The sequence below is a fragment of the Lycorma delicatula genome, chromosome 3, assembly GCF_047948215.1.
Source record: "Lycorma delicatula isolate Av1 chromosome 3, ASM4794821v1, whole genome shotgun sequence".
Taxonomy (NCBI): Eukaryota; Metazoa; Arthropoda; class Insecta; order Hemiptera; family Fulgoridae; genus Lycorma; species Lycorma delicatula.
The window spans coordinates 1,611,982-1,632,458 of NC_134457.1; the positions used below are offsets into that span (position 1 = coordinate 1,611,982).

The window sequence follows — 20,477 nt, forward strand, 5'->3', positions numbered from 1 at the left end:
TCTTGTTTGGTTTTTGCTATACTACTTGTGGTCACCTTTTTATGTTTATGATGTAATTTTGCTGTTAAAATTTGGAAATATTTTTCTGTGTACTTTAATAGTTTTAAATATAGATAACCAAATAAAATAAATTAAAAATATTCCAATTTATTTAAAAATAGTTTTAATATTTTGATTTTTACGTCTGTATTCAGGAACCAGATATGCTTTATAAAACAAGAGAAGAGCAGGGACAGTTATTACAGCAAGTGCTAGCTGCTAGTGAAATGGATGCAGATGAGGAAAGGGTTCCTGGTGAAGGCTTACGTGCTACCAGCAGTACATCTCGACGTAGTGGTAACATGAGTTCGTTATCTGGAGCTGATGATGCTGTGTACCTTGAATATAAACGACCGACTGTTAAACATCCCTTGTTTAAGAAATTTCGTGGATAAATTGTTTTTCATAACTATTTATTTTTATGAAGGGCCAAAAGTTATTTAATAAGAGAATTCTTTTGTTACATTAACAACTTGTGCTTAAAATCTTTTGTAAAAAAATTTGTATGCGCGTTGTAAAAATACTGTATAAAAATATTGCTATTTTTGCAGAGGAAATATTAGGCATAATTTTGTTAGTTTTATTGATGATATTTGTATTGTTTTGTAAAAGATTTTGTTGCTTTGGCATTATAATTTATAAAACAAAAACCATTAATTAGATTTCTTATTTTAGTTTTTTTTTACAAATTTTTTTGTGAAATTCCTATTTTATAATGGTTGAGATCTGATATAATAATAATGGTATTCTTTATTTAATAATAAATATTTCATTGGAATAAAAAGAACCAAAATTATGTACGATATATCAACATACCAGCATCATACATGAATGCATCTACCAATATGATGGTAGTAACATGCCCTGTTACAGCTGTAAAAAAAGCAATAAAAGAAAATCACAATACAAACATTAGGTATAAGTTGCAGAAATACATAGTAAGGTTAAAAGATCACAATATATTATAAATTTGTAAGTCTATATTACATAAAAAAAATTATTAAGATCATAGAATTAGTTGTTTTTTAGTCCATGTATTTTATCTGAAACTGCCATTAACTTTTGATCAGGTGTTTACGATATTCACTTGCTATATATAAATATGTATTTATTATATATATGTTATATTAGTATAACATTGAAATTGGGTGATGTGGATGATTCCTACTCCCTAAGCTAGAAAATTTGTTTTTAGTTTTTAATGTGATTTATTGCTGTGGAATTAATTTTCTGTTTTATTTTTTACAAAGTCAAAATTTTACAATAATGAAATAAATATAGTGACAATTTGAAGTTTTAAAATTTGAATTTCCTGTTTATTATTTCTTTACGCTGTGTAAACTTTTAATTAAATCTGTTATGAATGAAAATGAGCTGGTACTTAGTTATTTTTCCAAGCATAAACTTATATGGGTTTGTTTAAAACCAGGTTGTCCTTTTCAGCCAAGCACATTCTTGTTTTATTTTAGTTTTTAGGATTGATGATTTTTCAGTTGAAATCATTAATGATTCTTATACCCAGTAAGTATTGTTTATTATTGATGTTATTGCACTTCAGCTATTTGAATAAGAAGTATTTTTAATATTAGGATTAGGGATATGATTCTACCCAAAGAGCACTTCACTCCCAATTGTGCTTTTTTCACCCAAAATATCCTCAATAAATCAGTTGGTAAAGACAACCCCCTGTCTTACCACATAAATGATATTTATTTTGTTTTAACCGTTACAACATAATATTGTAGCATTTGAAGATTTATTCAGAATGTATGCATACAATCTTTATTTAGAATGAAGTATTTACATACAATTTTGAAAAGTTAGTAAACATTAAGCTGTGTAAGGTATTACACATTTACAAAGGTTACTCAAACAAAAACATCCTTTCAAATTTGCCTATATAAACATTGAAAAAGCCTTTGTAGTTGAATAGTGAGAAAAAATAAGATCCCTTATGCATCAAACAGTGGTGCACCGGTCTCATTATAGAGTGATAACATGTTAAAATTATGCTTTATATAATTGGTTATGTTCAAGAAGAGGTGCATTACATAATTTGTTTCTTATGGACAAAAAAATAAAATCTCATATAATATGAAAATAAGATCAAATGTCGTGAACATACAGAAACATGCATCACCGTTGTTAAATAGTAATGGCCCATCAATCGCATGATGAGTTACATGTCAGGAAGACCAGTCTTGTTGACAAGAAATAATGTTTCATACACTTTTTATGAAATTGAACTTGTTATTGTCGTATGTTAATGTTGAAATTGTACAGAAGGGAAGCCATGAATTATCTATCCCCCTTTGGTTTCAGTTAATTCAGAAAACTAATGGAACATCCAAAGGAATGTTTTGCTAATGATATATAATGAAGTAAAAAAAAGAAAACCCAAATTTCATTTAATCTATTGGTATTTGGAATCACATAAATATAAATAAAACGTACATATTATTTTTTGATCGCTTCTTTTTAGTGAAGGAAAGAAGCATAAGTTCAGTTTTAATTTGAATTTCCTACTAACCACGAACTGTATAGTTCTCATTTTTTGTAATTTCTGTGATTATAATGCTCCTAAAGGTTCTGAGTATCATAAAACTAACTATACAAAGAAGTTTATTTTCACAGCTGATACAACTTTTTTCTGATGTTTCAAGTTAGTAAATATTGAGACTTAATGCTGCTGATGATGATTGAATAATCATTTTTATCTTTGTGATTAAGACTAGGATAGTACAGTTCCATTCAAGATCACATGTTTACATATTTCTGCTTATAAGAAATTATGTAGAAACTTTAACTTAAGTTTAAACTTCACTCCCAATTGTGATTTTTAACCCAAAATATGCTGGATAAAGCAATTGGTAAGATAACCCTGTCTAACCACATAAATGAAATTCCAATCATTTTTTAACATCACTGGGGTGGGAAGGGATCAAGAATACAGGAAATTGGTGGTAATGAGAAAACAACCCCATCCAAAGGAGTTAACATCTTGTAACAAGCATCCATTCCATTCACAAATTCTCAGGAAACTGGGTTATCTTTATGCAGTGTGAAAAAAATGCACTTCTGCTATTTTCTAATGAGCAATTTTGTTTATCAATATAAGTTGCTCTTCCTTTAGTAATAAAAGACTATCCAAATACAGGCTTATCCTTTCTTAAAAGGTATCTAACTGAACTATTAATCTATTTAGTCAGACTTCCACTGAAGAGAAGGATTTTGTTAATTTTATTTTTTGTTTTTTATTAGAAAACACATGTTTATTTCTAAAGAGAACAGATATTACCATAAAATTTTGTTTTATTGTATGTTTTCTGCCACTTTATAACAAGAGATGTGCATACAGTAATATTTCATGATTTCTGAGGAATTGTTTTTATAGGTTTTGATATTGCATTATTTAATATATAAAAAAACATTATATACACTTATGTGGAATTATATGTTGAAAGTTTTCATCTGGAGGTCCTGGTTTGAAACCTGGTCAGGCATGGCATTTTCAAATGCTACAAATTTCTATTCTCATAGGGCAAATTGACCAAAAGCAGTCATCTCAACAAAAAAAATTCAAGTACTGAGTCTGCTAGAGAAATATTTTACGTCATTTTTTGTAAATATTGCTCATCATAATAAGGGTGGAGTAGAGGAAACATGTTTTTCACTACTAAATAACTTCACTTGTATTAATTGTAGAAAAAAAGTTTTCATTAAATAATATTTTTATTGCATTTTTGAAATTAACATACCTTAATTACATTTTGAAAATGTCAATAAGATGACATCCTTGTTGGTCACAAATTTGGAGCCTCTCCTTAAAGCTCTGCACAGCTTTCAATTTCTTATGAATGGAAATTTTCAGTCTTCGATTGTGTGTGGCTTGTTCACATACACTCTTGATTTCAGATAGCCTCACAAATCGATCGATTGGGTGAGTGTGGGGGCCAAGAAACATCGCCAAATCATGAACTGACATGTCCAGGAAACATTTGTCAAACCACTTCAATCGATGCTCTTGCCATGTGAGCTGTGGCACAATCATGTTGGAACTACATTCGCACTCTTGGAAAAAACAATCTTAATTTTTTCAGAAATCCACTGTTTTTTCCTGTTATTGTCTTTGCACCATCACTACGTACTGCAAAACATTTATGTTACAGTTTATAGTAGCCTATGTTATAGTTTATAGTATCTTCATAAAAATGTCAAAAATACATTGTCCTGTTGCATGACCAGGTATTGAATTACAAAACAACATATTTTCTTCTATTGTTCTGTTCCTATCGTATTCCTATCTCAGAAAACATAAGAACTGAGAAATATTTGCCACATCTATTGATTCATCAAATTGAATACTGAAAAAAATAAATAAAAATAAAAAAACACAGTTACACCATTTGACCGCACACTAAAAAACCGAAACTTGAATTATTATTAATTTCAATGAAACTACGCTTTTAAAAACTTAAAGGTTTAGTTACATGCTTCTCATCCAAAACTCAACTGATGTTCTGCAATCCCTTACGCCTCTTATACTGCTAAGAGCATGACGTGTTCAAACATATCACATGCATGTTCAAACATGATGCTCTCACAGTGAATGTTATGCTAGCAAACCAAATTAAATGGAGCACATACACATCAGTTTGGAACCTGTAAATTGATCACAATTTACAGGTTCCAAACCTGTAAACTTCATGATCATGTTTGTACACTTCATACATGCATGTTCATATCTGTCGCTGTCAACACAACTGAATAGTTTTAACAAGGTTACATTGGGTTGCAGTTGGGGGAACGTGAAGTATTCATTATATTTTTGTCTTAACTTTTTGAAGGTCATGGAGCTAAAAAGATTGAGAATCACTAGCTTAGACATATGGCTCAAATAAGCTACAGCAAGAGCACTCCAGAATATATATATTGTTTATATATTTAAATAATATTACTATAAATCCCAAAAATAAATAAACATTTTAGGAAAAATAAAAATTATGTAAATAAAATTTTAAAAAAATAATAGAAATAAAAGAAAGTTAGAAAGCAAAAATAAACACAAATTTAAGACAAAAGACAAAAAATAATTTAATATTTCAAAGTCAGTGCCAGCTATAATTCAATCAAGAGAGTGAATATTCCAATTAGTAATAAAAAAGATAGAGTTTATTGTTCTTATCTGTTATTTACTTGTTGAACACCTTCTTATTAAATATTTTAATTAACTGAAAGAGTGCTTGCAATTTATTAACTGTTCAAGGCTACCACATCCATTGGTTTATTATCCTGTTAAATTAATTTTATTTTACTATATCAATTTTGTTGCACATAAATGTGGGTACTTAACAGGTTTTTTTTATTACATAATAAAAAAATTTAAAAATACAATACTAGAATGTACACTAACACATCCTCTTTTAAATGAGCTTGAGCTTTAAACACCACTTTCTGCCATGCAGATTTCACATAAATTACAGAGAGAAATTCACAACTTCATTTAAATGAAATTGGTACTGCCAACCTTGTGTAAATTTTTTTTAACCTCTAAAGTGCGCAAGAGTAATTTCTGATGATATTGAACAATCCTTTTCTAAGAATTAATTTTTATTCTTGGATAATTGGCAAAAATTTACTATGATTGTCCAGAAAGTAAGAATCAGTGTATCACATGCACACAGCTTCATTGACAACATTGGGTCAAGGCCAGCTGATCTCAGTTGTTCTGTTAGCATTGTATGAAATTCTATAGCTGTACTGTGACTCGGAAGAGATTTTGCAAGTGTTTATAATGAATAAAAAATTGAAAATCCTGCCGACTGTGAGGTATGATCATCGCTCATATATTTATTAAATGCCTTGTTATCCATGAATGATCCACATGAACATCATCACAGAAATGTAAATAATTTTTCTGAAATACTGTCATCCATTTCATGTTTTTCAATCTTTTTTTTATCTACATGAATTTTTTGACAAATATGTGATTTATCTTTTTGATTTTTGTTGTTGAATACTTTTCCATCATTCACATATGAGGTTTGCTGAGAAAATAACAGAACATTTTTCATTAAACACCAATGACTAACAGCCTTTGTCACAATTAGACTTGCAGTGTGGCCACAAAATGGAAATCAGCTATCAAGTCAGTACAGCAGGCAGCCCCTGTAACAGATATTAAGAATTCACTGGCTGTCCATGCCCTGGCATCCTTAGAATGAAGAATCTAGTAAGATCAGATCTGCACCACAAAACTAATAAAATTTGACTGGCAAGAAAGAATGATCCTCTCTGGGACATATCCTTTGTAGCATGAGATGGATTAAAGAGAAAACTGTTACAGGTATATGAATTGTTTTGTAAATTATAAGATGAAGTAGTTCTGTAGTTCATCCTTTAAAATAATTTTTTTTTATTATAGGAAAAAATTGAATTGGTTCAAAAGAGATGTATTGAATTAGAGCATCCATTACTTGCAGAATATGACTTTAGGAATGACACCGTTAATCCAGACATTAAGTGAGTATGAATATTTTATGATTGATCCTGGAGTTGTATCAGATCTATATTTTATTGCTGTAGTCTTTGAACAGGTGGTTTTGAAACAGTAATTTTTGTTTTTAAGTGGTTTAGTTACAAAATTTGAGAATGGTATTTGCACTACTTAAATATATGTTACTTCTTTAATTTACCTTTTATACCTTGGAATTCTCCATTAAACTCTTAATGTTATAGATATTCAGGTATGTTATGACTAGTTTTTTTGTCAGGAAGAATGTTAAATTGAATAATGTTTAAATTGTTTTTTTAACAATTTAACAGAGATTAGAAAAAATGTCATTATTGGTTAGAATAAGATTAAGGAAGTCATTTTTCCAACTTGAAATAACTAATCACTTGAAGTTAAAACTCTGAATAATTGTGTTAATGATTAGTTCAAAGTAATAAAATATGGCAGTCCTGAAAAATGGTCCTTTCGTACATGAAATGTTTAAGAAAATAGCTATTGAAGTAAGATAAATGTCAATTCTAAACTTGCTTATTAAAGCAGTTCCAAACAAACAAACTTAAACTGTTGAAGTTGCAGTTCATTTTTAATTGTTTACTGGTCTTAACAGAGGTCATTGTCCATAGCAGCCAGTTGGGCTAAAAATTAGAAAAAAAAAACAAATATTAGCAGTTTTATTGATAATGTACGATTCAGTTATTAAATATTTAATTATATTGCTTTATTTGTTTCACTTATTAGTATCGATTTGAAACCATCTGCAGTTTTGCGACCATACCAAGAAAAGAGTCTTCGTAAAATGTTTGGCAATGGTAGAGCGAGGTCTGGAGTCATAGTCCTTCCATGTGGTATGTATATTATTTATGTATTTAACAATTTAATCACTGTTATTAATGAAAAATATAAATTGAGTATAAGTTTTTTTTCTTAATGTATTTGTGTATGTATTCTTTTATTTAATCAATTACATTTGATGTGTTTCCAGTATATCATTTGAATTAGAAGGATTTAAATTTAATGAACACAGTAACATATAAACAGTTTTTTTCATATTACTGTGTGATAAAAATGTATAATTGAAAAGGGAAAAATATTGTAATTGGTTATTGAAATAATAAATACTTGAAGGATTATGAGTTATAACCGAACATAACTTTATATAATTAATTCTTCTATGGATAAAAACTATATTTCAAAGCATATTTTATGGATAAAACGTTTTCATTTGTAATTTCATTTAAGGGTTCTAAAACAAATCCACTTACCCTAAATGATTCTTAGAAAAGTTGTATTAGTACTAAATATGTTGTTATTACATAAAATTCTTAGATTAAGATTGGAAACATCATGCCTAATAATCTTTACATTGAATTTTAATGATGTTAGCATAGTGTAAAACGTTTTTGGTTAAATTAAATTACTAAAGATGTAGTTGAAATGGGAAAGGACATTTGGTTTCAAAGGTTGAGAATTATGACATTCAAGAATTTATTTTGATAATTTGACTTTAAAATTAAGAGTGTATTATAAAAGTGAGAGGATTTTTACTTCTCCTTAGAATGTTTTGACAGTTAACCGGTCAATTAACCAGCTAGGTAAAATCAAACCTAGTCACTAAAATAAGCACAATCCAATAACTCAATCAAATTTTTATTAAAACAAAATTAAAATCAAACGCAAACTCTATAAAAAAAGTTTTTGGTATGATTCTTCAGTATGATGAGCGCTGTTGTTTTATTAACTTTTTGCAGTTCTGAAAGTAAAGTTATTGACAAATTAATCTGCAAGGATAATTTTTTCTGGGTGAGTTGAATTATATTGTTCTTTCACGTCCTCAATAACTTCTATGGTTAAAAGTGATGTTGACTTGAGCCCTATTGATTCTACGTACATAACTATAACTTAAAACTTATATTATTGACTTATTAGGAATTAAAAAATTAAGGAAATATCAACTTAACTTAACACACATATTTGGAAGATTTATCTATAAAATAATTTCTACAATAAATACAGGTTCATTCTTGGATAATGACATAGCTGATACAACACCATAAAATAATGGATAATGAAATGTTGAGAATAGAACATGACAAGGTTACTTCAGTTGCTGCTATATGTTAAATTTGGGTACAGTATTGCCATCTGGTAAATATTGTACTGTTAGACTTTACTCATGCATGCGTAAGTTATACGTATTCATTTTAAGGTTTGTTTCCTGTTTTAAATGCTTGACATGCATTTTTGTCAAGTAGAAAGTATTCCAATTTTTTTTTTAGTATTACACTCGGAATCATATATGTTCTGTTCTCTTATTTCTTTTATAAGATTTATGTTTTAATTGGGTTTTTATTGTGATATAAATTCATTATTTTAATGTGACTATTTTTATTACAGGGGCTGGTAAAAGTCTTGTTGGAGTCACTGCTTGTTGTACAGTTAGAAAAAGAGCATTAGTATTATGTAACAGTGGTGTTTCAGTTTAACAGTGGAAGCAGCAATTTAAAATGTGGTCTACTGGTAAAGCACTTTTTTGTTTAATTAAATTGCTGTAAAAAATAAGAAAAAAGTTGTAGATCTAATATAACTGTAAACATAGTAAAATTTTATCAGACTCATATGATCTGTTTTTGAGAAATTCAGTTTTGAGTTTTCTACAGTTATAATTATATAAAATTGAACCTGATATGCATATTTATATATATATATATAAAACCTTTGATCCAACAATGTCAGCTTTATATATATAAAACTGTTTTAAAGAAGTATAGCTTTACAATTTTACAAAATAGTAGTAATGCTTATCTTGTAAAACCTTTTGAATTTGACTTGGGATGATTTATTTATAATTTTATTATCAAATAAAATTTGATAAGTTAACATACAAGCCAAATTATGTTAATTTTTTTCTGTTGTACTCAAGTTTTGTGGTTGGACAGTACAACTTGTTTTGTTGGGAACAATGTGTTAAGTTTTTGTAGTTACCTGGTATAAATGAGAGGATTTTCAGTCCTTAGAAGATTGTTTTAAAGTTAAAATAGCCAACCAGATAAAACCAGACCTACTCACAAAAATAAGCACAGTCCAATATCTCAATCAAATTTTCATTAAAACAAGATACTCTATAAAAACTTTTTATAGTGTGGTTCTTTCAGTTTATTTTGATAGCCTCTAATCTTTGAGGATAATTTTTAAGAGTTTTTCTGGGTGAGTTGAATTCATGTGGGTTCTTTCTTGTCCTCTGAATAATTCTATGATTAAAAGTGATGGTTGGCTTGAGCCCTATTGATTTTATATATATATATATTTAAAAACCATGGTTTTTTATATATATAAAAAACCGTGTCTTACAAACTTATGTATTAGACATGATAACTAAGTATTTACCAATAACTTCAATAACCCCTATTTATTTACCAATAATTTTCATTGGGCTTACCTTACCAGTCAAAACTCAAGCACATCTCATGTAACCGTATTTATTTATAATAAAATATATCCTGGTTATTTTCTATCAAAGATTCGTCCATTGATGATTGGTCTGTACACTGTAAAAGTGCCAATTTGAATGATTAATTTATCTGACGCAGATATTGAAAAATTGATAAATAATGTTTTTAGTATACATTTTCTCAGTTCTGTTTTCTTGGTCAACACATATTGTTCTATTTTTGTTTATTATTTTGTTTTATTTATAATGAGTTGATAAACATTGTAACTGTGAATGATAGCAAATGTTACATCTATGTTTGATGAGTTTCATATATATTACATTCAAGCTGGCAGTTAATAATAATTTTACATTCAGTTGCTTGCATCTTTGTTGATCGTAATATGAATTTCTGAAGTATTATTTGAATACTAAGTATTAAAGTACTTAAAAAAAAAGTATTAAAAAGTAAAAGTAAATGCTTATAATATTTACTAAGTATGTATAAGTTAATGTTAAGTATTTTTATAATAAGTAAAATTTTCTCGTTTTTTGTTTGGAATTATTATAACAATACTGCTGACACTCTTCTGATAATATATCAAAACATCCTTTTTTGAAATTGCACTATTTATTTATTTTTTTTTTTGTTAACAGAAAATGAATTTTTATTTGTTTTTAGATTGAAGAAAGCTTTTTTATCCATACATGAGTATAACACTATTTTTAAGTTTTATTGTATTAAACATTATAATTGTGACTAAATTAAAATATTTTTTATACTTGACAGTGAATCTTCGTAATTATTTTTTTGTTTTGTTTTTTTTCATTAAAATTTTCAAAAATGAACTTTGTTGTAAGGTAAACCAATTTTTATAAAAAATAATATAATACTACTATTGCATTTTTAGTTTTCAAGGGCACCCTGTAAGCTATAATTTAAAAGATTTCTGATTTTTATTAAAAAGTAAAATATGTCTAGGTTTCCAGGCCGCACATTTTTTCTGAATTTTCAGCTTTAAGTGTTAAAAAAAGTATGTCACTGTTTTATAATAGAATAAATGTCAGAATTTGAAATCTAAATGTATATTTTCTTGAAAAAGATGAAAAAGCAAATTATTATTTATTTTAAGTTATATGATAATATTATTCAGTGAAAATGAAAATGTAAATGTGGTTGCTTATTTTTTTATATTACAACAGATGCGAGACATTGTAAGATGTGTTTAATACATCACTAAATTTTGAAACCGGTGTTTTAACTTGTACTATATAAATTAATGTATGAAATATGAATAAATATATAGAAATGAATATTTATATAAAAGCAATATTTTTTTAATTTTAATCACTTATTTCATTTTTATTTGTGTAGCGGATGACAGTATGATTTGCCGATTTACATCAGAAGCCAAAGATAAACCAATGGGTTGTGGTATATTAATAACAACATATTCAATGATAACACATACACAAAAAAGATCATGGGAAGCAGATCAGACAATGAAGTGGCTTCAAGATCAAGAGTGGGGTATAATGGTACTTGATGGTGAGTATTTATTTAGATTTTGTAATTTTATTTTCTCTTATAAAACTTATGTCTGAACTTTGTCAATTTTTGGACAGTTTAGTTAAAGAATATAAAATTATGAATATTTTCAGCATAAATGTTTACATTATTGAAACATAATTGCTTATTATTACAGTTAATTTTCCAAGAACTAGTATTAATTTTATTTTAATAAATTTTTACGTATCAATATGTAGTTATTTTCAATTCAGATAATAACCATTTGTCACTAACAAAAATGATTTGTATGGTCCGCTTGTGGCTGGATTATCTAAGGAATTATATTATTATTATGTTACTAAATAAGAATTATATATATAAAATAAAAATACTTACTGCTGTGAAAATTCTACTTAAATGAAGATTAAATTTTTCTTATCTGAATGCAGAAGTCAGATAAATAAATAGTCTTATGTATAATATATTTTTTAGTTTTCTTTCCTGTTTTTGGTTTTAAATAACATAATTTTTAATTTGATATAAATGTAGGAGGAAGTTTGAATACATATATCAGATATAAAACTTGCGACAATTAAAAGTGGCACTTATATGTAGTTATAGTATATGTAGGAACATTTCCTGAGGGTGTACAAATTATAGCATACGCAGATGATCTGGCAATCCTTGTGCAGGCCAGAACGATCGATGAAGTTAAAAACAAGGCAAACGCTGCATTAGAGACAGTTGGTAGATGGCTCATTGATAGGGGATTGCAGCTTTCGATTGAAAAATGTAAATACATTAAATTCACTGGAAAACGTGTATTGCAGCCAGTAGATATACGAATTGGAGACTATAATATTGAGGAAGTAACAGTATTAAAATATCTTGGAGTCATCTTACAGAAAAACTGCAGATTTACTGAGCAGGTACTAAGTGTCTGTCAGAGTGCAGAGAAACTGACTAAATGCCTAAATATAATTTTGTCAAAGCAGAGCGCTCCTCGGCCATCAAAAAGAAGAGTTTTAGCGACAACCGTAGTGTCAACAATGATGTATGCCGTGCCGGCATGGAGTTGTGCTCTCACTACTAGCAGAAATAGAGACAGGTTGAAGAGAGCACACAGGGGGATACTACTGGGAGTAGTATCTGCCTATAGAACTGTTTCTTACGAGGCCCTTGGGAATGCTCTTGGGAATGTTACCGATTGACCTTATCGCCAGATATAGAACTGACAGGTTTTTAGGGAGAGCAGAAAATGAAGTCAGGGAAAACATACATAGAATCTGGCAGGAGAGACTGGAAGGCCAGTCCAAAAAAGAGAGAATTTGACAGTAGTGCAGAGTAACTAGATTGTTCATTTTTCAGGTACTTGAAAAGTCTTGGTCTTAACTGAAAAACTCTTTTCAAGACTTTACCCTTTGAAAGCTGCTTTACTTCTTTTGGGTAACTGGATTTTCGTAGAATCAATCCACATTTTCACAAATTTCATTGAAAATATGAGTTCGCATCATTCCTTTTTTTTTTTTTGGTGAAATTAAAATAATCCGTTTCAGATAGCCATGATTTTGATGCAAAACCTACCTACTTTTCATGAAATTTACCTACTTTAATGGTAAATTTTAAAACAGTCTATTTTAGTTAGTAATGATTTTGATGCAAGAAACATCTTGTAATAAAATAGTACACCCATATAGCAATTTGAACATTATCTCATATAATCTGATAGTGAACTCATCCTTATAATCCTATCATTACCTTGGTGTCTTCAGTATAGTAAAAATTTTTCTCTACTGCGTTGCATAAAACTGTTGAATTGCTTTTTATAGAGGCAATTTTAACTTTTAAAAAATTACCCAATTTGATTTTTTGTCTGGGTGTTTTTTGTATGTTTCATATTTTCTTGTGATAACACTTCTGGACAGACTACATGTGAGATTTATTGAAAATAATAGTAAAAGAAGTTACTGTTTGAAATATTCATCATTATACAATTTGTTATTTTTTTTTTAATCTTGTTACTGAGTAGAAGGTTGTAATATTTAAAAAATTTATTAATCTTTAACAAAATTCATAAAACTAGTTGTTGAATGATATATTTTACTCTTCTATCTGTATTTTTATGCTTTTATGTAGTTCAGTTAATTCCAAAACATTCCAGTATCATCTAGCAGTTAGTAGAAATAGATTTTTGAATGTCAAAAGAAGTCAAAAAAACGTTTGTATCAGAGAATTATAGTAAATATAATAAGGGAGTTACATAAGCATACTACCTGGTTTGGAATAATGAAGTTGTAAAAAAACAGAGAGACATCATTTTAGATAGGCTAATAGGCTAATTGTCTTGCAATTAGTAATAGGCATGCATGCAATTATTAGTGTGAATGGTACTACTTATTAAGAAGGATGAATTAGCTGAGTATTTTTTTTTTAAATTATCTTTTATGAAAATGTATGTGTAAACTGTACTAGTAGTAAAAGGTACCCCTGACTTGTAGTCTGATGGCTCTAGATTTAACTTATTGTTTAATAATTGTTCAAATGTTGATTGTTTTTTCAACACCAAATGAGTAGTACTATTCCTTTCAAAATCATTGAGCTTAATCTTTGCACCTAACCTTTCCAACATCATAACTACTTTGATTTTTCAAACTTTAATTTTTAAAATTACTTTAACTGTGTTTTCTTAACACACATCAGTATACAGAATTAATTTTTTTTTTTACTAAAGAAACTTAATTCAAATTCTAATTTGAATTTGGCTTTAGTAACTTTTTTATTACTTCCTTGTATGAAGTAAAGGAATGTTGTGATTGCAAAAAAATTTGGTTTTCAGATTTCAACAGAAATATCCATATTGACCATCCCTAAATCCATTTTGACTAGTTTCAACATGACATTTGTACGTATGTATCTCGCATAACTCAAAAATGATTAATCATAGGATGTTGAAATTTTGGATTTAGGATGTTACTTATTTAGTTGTTCACTTCCCCTTTTGATTGCAATCGACTGGACCAGAAGTGTCCAAAAAAGCCCAAAATCCAAAAAACTGAATTTTGGATTTTTTCTTAAGTACAGTAATACGCTTTCATTGAGAACTTTTCAATGATATGTCATAAATGGTACTTATTTTCATTGGTTCTAGAGTTGTAGCCAAATGAAATTTTAAATAATGAAATATTTGGATTTTACAAGGGACGGCACATCGGTTCAATCTGATGTCATCTTCTTTTTTTACTTTCTTTTTAATTTAAATATATTGATCTATTAACCTCTGATTGTAGAAATGTTTTTACAATAAATAATAATTCAACAGTAGCAATAAAAAAAATAAAAAAATATTAGAAGTTATTAATGAAATAAAATTTTATGTATTTTCATTTAAAAAAAAATGTGTATATGCAATTAAACAGGTGTACAAGGAAGTCATGTGGTATTATCGTATTTTTTTATTATTAATAAATAAATCAATTCCTAATGTAGTAGAAAATATGATTTTGAATTACTAATTGTGCGATTACAAATTCTTAATACTAAATATTACAGTAAAATGAATTATAAAAAATTAAGCCAAATTAAAAAAAAATTAAAAGCCAATTAAAAGTAAAATCTGAAATCAGTAATTACAAACCTTTCTGTATTCTCTCATTACATTCTATAATTTTTGAAAATAATATATTTGTTGTCTTAATGTATCTTAAATAAGTGTAATGAGTTGAAAAATCCTGTCAAAGGAGTAGAATGGTTTCAAATTTTTGAAGAATGGAAAATCTGTAGACTGTATCGGTCTTGTTTACAGAAAAAATTTTTAATGTGTGTACACTGGAAAAAGAATATTTTCTGTATATTTTGATATTAATAAACTGTTTTCTTTTGCATTCTAATGTTAAGAGAGAAATTAAGAGCGATTAAATTGCAGATAATACATGTAAGTTATTTAATTGTTATTTAAGTAACAGGAAACATTGTGTTGAAAATAAGATTAAAAATAAAATCTGGTTACCGATTTTAGCTTTGTTAAAGTGGAATTATACAATCCACTTAGTGCAATTTTCTACTTAATTTGATTTATATAGATAAAGGGGGGATTTATTTAATACCAGGCAGTACTATTATGTATACATCTGTTATATAAAAGGTTTTACCCATTCATTGTAGTGCAAGATAATTTTACTTAGCCGACATCTGTCTGATTAGAGGTGAATTAATATTTAATAAGGAAAAGACATGTTTAATTGAATTTTCAGAATAAATTCACATAACACAGATCAACAGTACTCTAAATGAAAATGTTATACATAATTTTTTTAAGAGTTGTCACTAGCAAATTAATATTTATCGTGGAAATGACTTGTAAAATATCATCTGCATATATGCTTTAAGAAAATTAAGAGATTGAACGACAAAAAAAATTAAGTATGTCTGTTTATCATGGTTTTATTGTGTTACGAAGTAAATATTAATTTATCTTAAAAGGTCTATTACTTCCTTATGCTATAATAGGAAAACATTCTTTAAATTGTAAAAGTTATTAGATCTGTGTTCTTCTTGGACTTATATAAGCAAGATTTATATCATTAGGTCTAGCAATAGTTCCAAAGTTTATATATAGCAAGGAGATTAAAAAGTAAGAATTTTGTATGTAAATTTTATACCCACTTATATCTTAATGTAATTTTCCATCATTATAATTCATTTGTTCCAGTACTCTTTAAGCTTCTTGATGTCAGAAGAAAAGTCATTTAGTAGACATATTGACCTGTTCATATATATTGTCAATATTTTTTTATTCAAATCTTATGTACCCCAAAATGTTCTTTAATGGTTAAATTGATGATAGCCCGACAACAGTAAATCTAAGTTGGAAGGGAGGTCTGAACATTCTACTTGAGCTGTTGTAGTTTCCATAGTTATCAAGTGGTAATCTGAGGATGAAGATTGTTCTGGAGGAGACAGACAGAAAACAGATGATTTTCAGGCTTCTTTTTGTTTTTCAAATTGCAGAATAGTACTGTGCAGTTGTAGTTCCTTTTTTAAGAAAGTCAAGATAAATTATTTCCTGCAATACCTAAAAGAAAATGTTATTATTTTTTCATTTGAAAATTTGTTATTTCCATGGTAGAGGTGAGCTTGCATATTAGGACTGCATACTTACTCATTTTCACTAGCTTGAGATAGTGCACCTATGTTTCATTTGACTTATTCTTTTGAAAACTTAAATCTTTCACCTTTTCATGTTGCTGCAGAGTTGTGTGATTACAACCAATCTTGTTTTCTTTGGATTCAGGCTGCAAATAGGCAGGTGCAAATTCACCTTCAATCACTTTGCTAAATTTGAGGTCTGTTACTATTCACTATCACTATCACTACCACCATGTAAGTTTTTCAGAGATTTCCCTTGCTGATTTTCTCAAATAAGGTTTTCTGTTCAGTCTGTTTTTTATTGTCTTTGATTCTTGGGCGGTGAGCTTGTAATTCATTTTCACTTCTTTCCTGATGATCACAAAATGACTAACATCATTCCTATATTCCGGACTTTCTTCTCAAACTTATGTTTTAGTGTTATATGAATCATATGTAATGATTCCTACATTACAAAATGATTCCTACAAAATTTAGTACATTTCTGTACATTACTATTATTCGTTCAGATATAATGATTAAAACTTATGAAGAGAAGAAAAAGAGTAGTCAACACTATTGATGTCAAGTTCTTATATACAAGTGTTTGTTCTATGACTCGTGTTTACCTTGCATTCATTATAAGAGCAAAGCATGAAAATCCCTGTTTTTATTTGAATCCCTCTTGTACATAAAATTGTTATCTATTTAAATTCATTCACCTTAAGAAAGAATGAAGGTATATTTATAAAATGAAGTTATATTTGATGAAAAATACAAGCAACCAAGATCAATATCCATATTAAAAGTTTAAAATTATTTCCAAACACAATATCACATGCTAAGGTGTAATTAATACAAAACTCTCTAGAATTTTGTATAGTAAAACACTATAGAAATCAAAGATCATTAAATATATTTTTGATTGATAAAAAATTCTATATAATTGATAAATTCCTACATCATAAAATCAGGTTGCTCATATTTAATTATTAAAATATTATACTTAGTATGTGGTGATGGTAGCATTAGTAAAAGTTATACTTTGATAATAGTATTGCATATTAATTCTAAGTTTTTAAGAATTTGTATTCTTGTCCTTATGATTTCTTTTATCAAAAAAAGAATCTTTTAAAAATTCCCGTCAAAAAATACTAATTATTGACTCATTTAATTAGTTTTAATGACTTAGAAATATTTATTCACTGAACTGATTGTTCTCTTAAACCGTAAATTTTTTTTTCTAGATTCTAGAAGTAGGTTATACTTACTTAAAAATATTAATTTAAGTTCAGAAGATTCTTGTACTTAATTTACTAACTACTATGATAATTTCCTTAAGGAAAGAGGTAGTTGTCCCTTCCATTTGAGAATGCTGTGTTGGGAAATTTAGATTAAAAAAAAAATTATAAATTGGACAGTTTGACAAAAATATAAAAGCAAGATTAACTAAACTGTGGATGAGATAGGAGAAATGTGAATGAAAGACACAGAGTGAAATGGTAGTGTATAATTCCTACTGATTTAGGTTACTGCATTAGGAAGGAAAATATATAATTGTATTTGAAATTAAAAGTTTTTTATTACATATTAATAAAAATTAAGTAATTTGTTAGAGGAGAAGAAATAAAAACTTGCCTGGATACAACTTGATAAGAGCTAGATTCTGGTATTTACAAGCAAGGAGGTTTTGGGCCACAACTTTGATTTTTAGACTATGATAAGAAATAATTTTGGATATGGTAGAGATTCTTAGTTTGATTTTCAGTAGGATTAATTAGTTTGTCTTTATTTAAACATTTTTGCGGTTAATAAATGAGGAAAAAGATACTGGATAAAAAAGTTTATTGTATGAGCAGGACTGCTATTGTTTTTCACCATGTTCTAACAATCTCACCCAGTTTCCTTTTTTATCAGACTTATGTATAAGATAGTACTGTATATTCAGGAGGAACTTTGATATAAAATTAGTTAGAATTTGCCTAACTATAAAAATGTTAAACTAAAAATGCTTAAACAAATATAAGTGCTGAAAATAAATGATACATAATTCTTATTACACTTTATAAATAATAAATTATCAAAAGGTAATGTCAGGGATTTTGAGTTTCTTAACCTTAAAGAATGTATTATTAGTAATCAGGTTTATCATGTATTCTTTACAGAATCCATCTAGATGTTAAGTAGTTTCAATCTGTTTAACTTATTTTAGACATTAACTGATTTTTGTTTTAATATTGAAAGAAAATGCTAATAGCAAAAATATTTTCTTTTTACAGAGGTACATACTATTCCTGCTAAAATGTTTCGACGTGTATTAACCATAGTTCAGTCGCATTGTAAATTGGGTTTAACTGCAACTTTGTTACGAGAAGATGACAAAATTGCAGATCTTAATTTCCTGATCTGATATTTATTTAGTTATTAATTACTATTATCTTAAAAAATAATATTAAAATAATTAAAATTTACAATAAATTATATTCAATTAATTATACACGATTGTAGGTGATGTTTATTTTCAATGTTTGTTAAAAAGCCATTTCAGTTTCTGTATGTTGTTAAAAGCAAAAACATTGGTTACAGACAATCGTGTGACTTCCAAAAATGATAAAAGTCATCTTTAGGAATAATCCCATGTCTAGTTTACTACAATCAGCACATCAAGCTCCTTAAAATACAGGCGATACTTGAATCTTGTGAGTTATACTGTTGTTTTGTTGACCACAAGAAAATAGTGAAGTTCATTAGTTTTAGAGAAAAAAATTCTGCCTAATGCCTCTTGTACTGCAATAAGTTTACATGTATCAAAATCATAAGAAATATTAGAATAGATAATAAAAAGCAACAAATTTCTGTAATGAAATATTATACAATGGGCACTAGGAAAGTTTTGCAATATGACAGAACATATCCACCATAGGTGGTTACAAGTTTGCGTAGGGTTGATAGACAGGAGTCTACCAACCCCTACTTTAGCCACACTAGTCACTGTCTCAGTGTCACTTGCTTTTTAGCTGCATTAGTGAAAAAAATTACTGATGTGATTGAAAACTGAATACCAGGAAATTTTTCATGCGGGTTAAATATTGATCAGTGTGCTTACAGGAAATAACTCCTGTGGTTTGAGAGAATTGTCGTAATCGTACAACAATATTTAAGTGATACCAAGAGTTTGAAGAGGAAATTTTGGCCTCGAGTCTTCAAGGTCAGGTCGACCGTCTTCATCTATGACTAAGGGAAACTTTGTTACAATGTGAAAAATGCTAGAGACAAATAGACATGTTACCTATCACCAAATAGAGGTGTCCTCTGGAATTAATGCACCAGCAGTTCTTGCTACTCTGCGAGATCATCTTCAAATTAGAAAATTTTATACCCTTTTGATTCCATATAACTTGATTGATGATCAGATGGCATGTCGTGTTTCATGCTGCCTTGAAAAATGGGAAATCTCCCTACATGAACAGAATTGTGATAGATGATGAAACTTAGCTGATACTATTATGACGTCCTGACCGAGGCTCAGAACAAAGTGTGGGTGTTCGAAGAGTTATATCAATGAAAAATATCTGTTAGCTGCATTCAGGGGAATGTCAGTATGGAAGGAGTACTATATGATGTTCAGTTGTTGATTATTTTCAAGTATATAATAGAAATATCATTCTTATAATGATGCTAATATTTATATTATGGATGGTGATTGTACAGGGACATCTGCTGCTTCCCTCAACTTGTGGGAAGGAAGCTATGTGCACAACTGAATTTATTGAAATCGGTGCCATTGCCATCATTGTATGTAGCGTTCTACTACAATAACTGGGATATTCTGCTAATATTTGAGAGGGTTGTCAATTCTCTGC

The 20,477-nt window shown here is 28.2% G+C and overlaps 1 protein-coding gene and 1 pseudogene across 1 annotated transcript; both read left to right on the plus strand.

Annotated features, from left to right (window-relative positions):
- LOC142320789 (general transcription and DNA repair factor IIH helicase/translocase subunit XPB-like) overlaps positions 1–1,406 on the plus strand; it is a 52,476-nt pseudogene extending 51,070 nt beyond the window's left edge.
- A 5,908-nt stretch (positions 1,407–7,314) lies between these two features.
- On the plus strand, positions 7,315–19,024 carry LOC142320790 (general transcription and DNA repair factor IIH helicase/translocase subunit XPB-like). Its single transcript, XM_075358770.1, has 4 exons — positions 7,315–7,398; positions 8,948–9,070; positions 11,356–11,529; positions 18,894–19,024. Exons 2-4 carry the CDS (start codon positions 9,058–9,060, stop codon positions 19,022–19,024), a joined length of 318 nt encoding a protein of 105 aa, XP_075214885.1. The 5' UTR covers positions 7,315–7,398; positions 8,948–9,057.
- Positions 19,025–20,477: the final 1,453 nt, after the last annotated feature.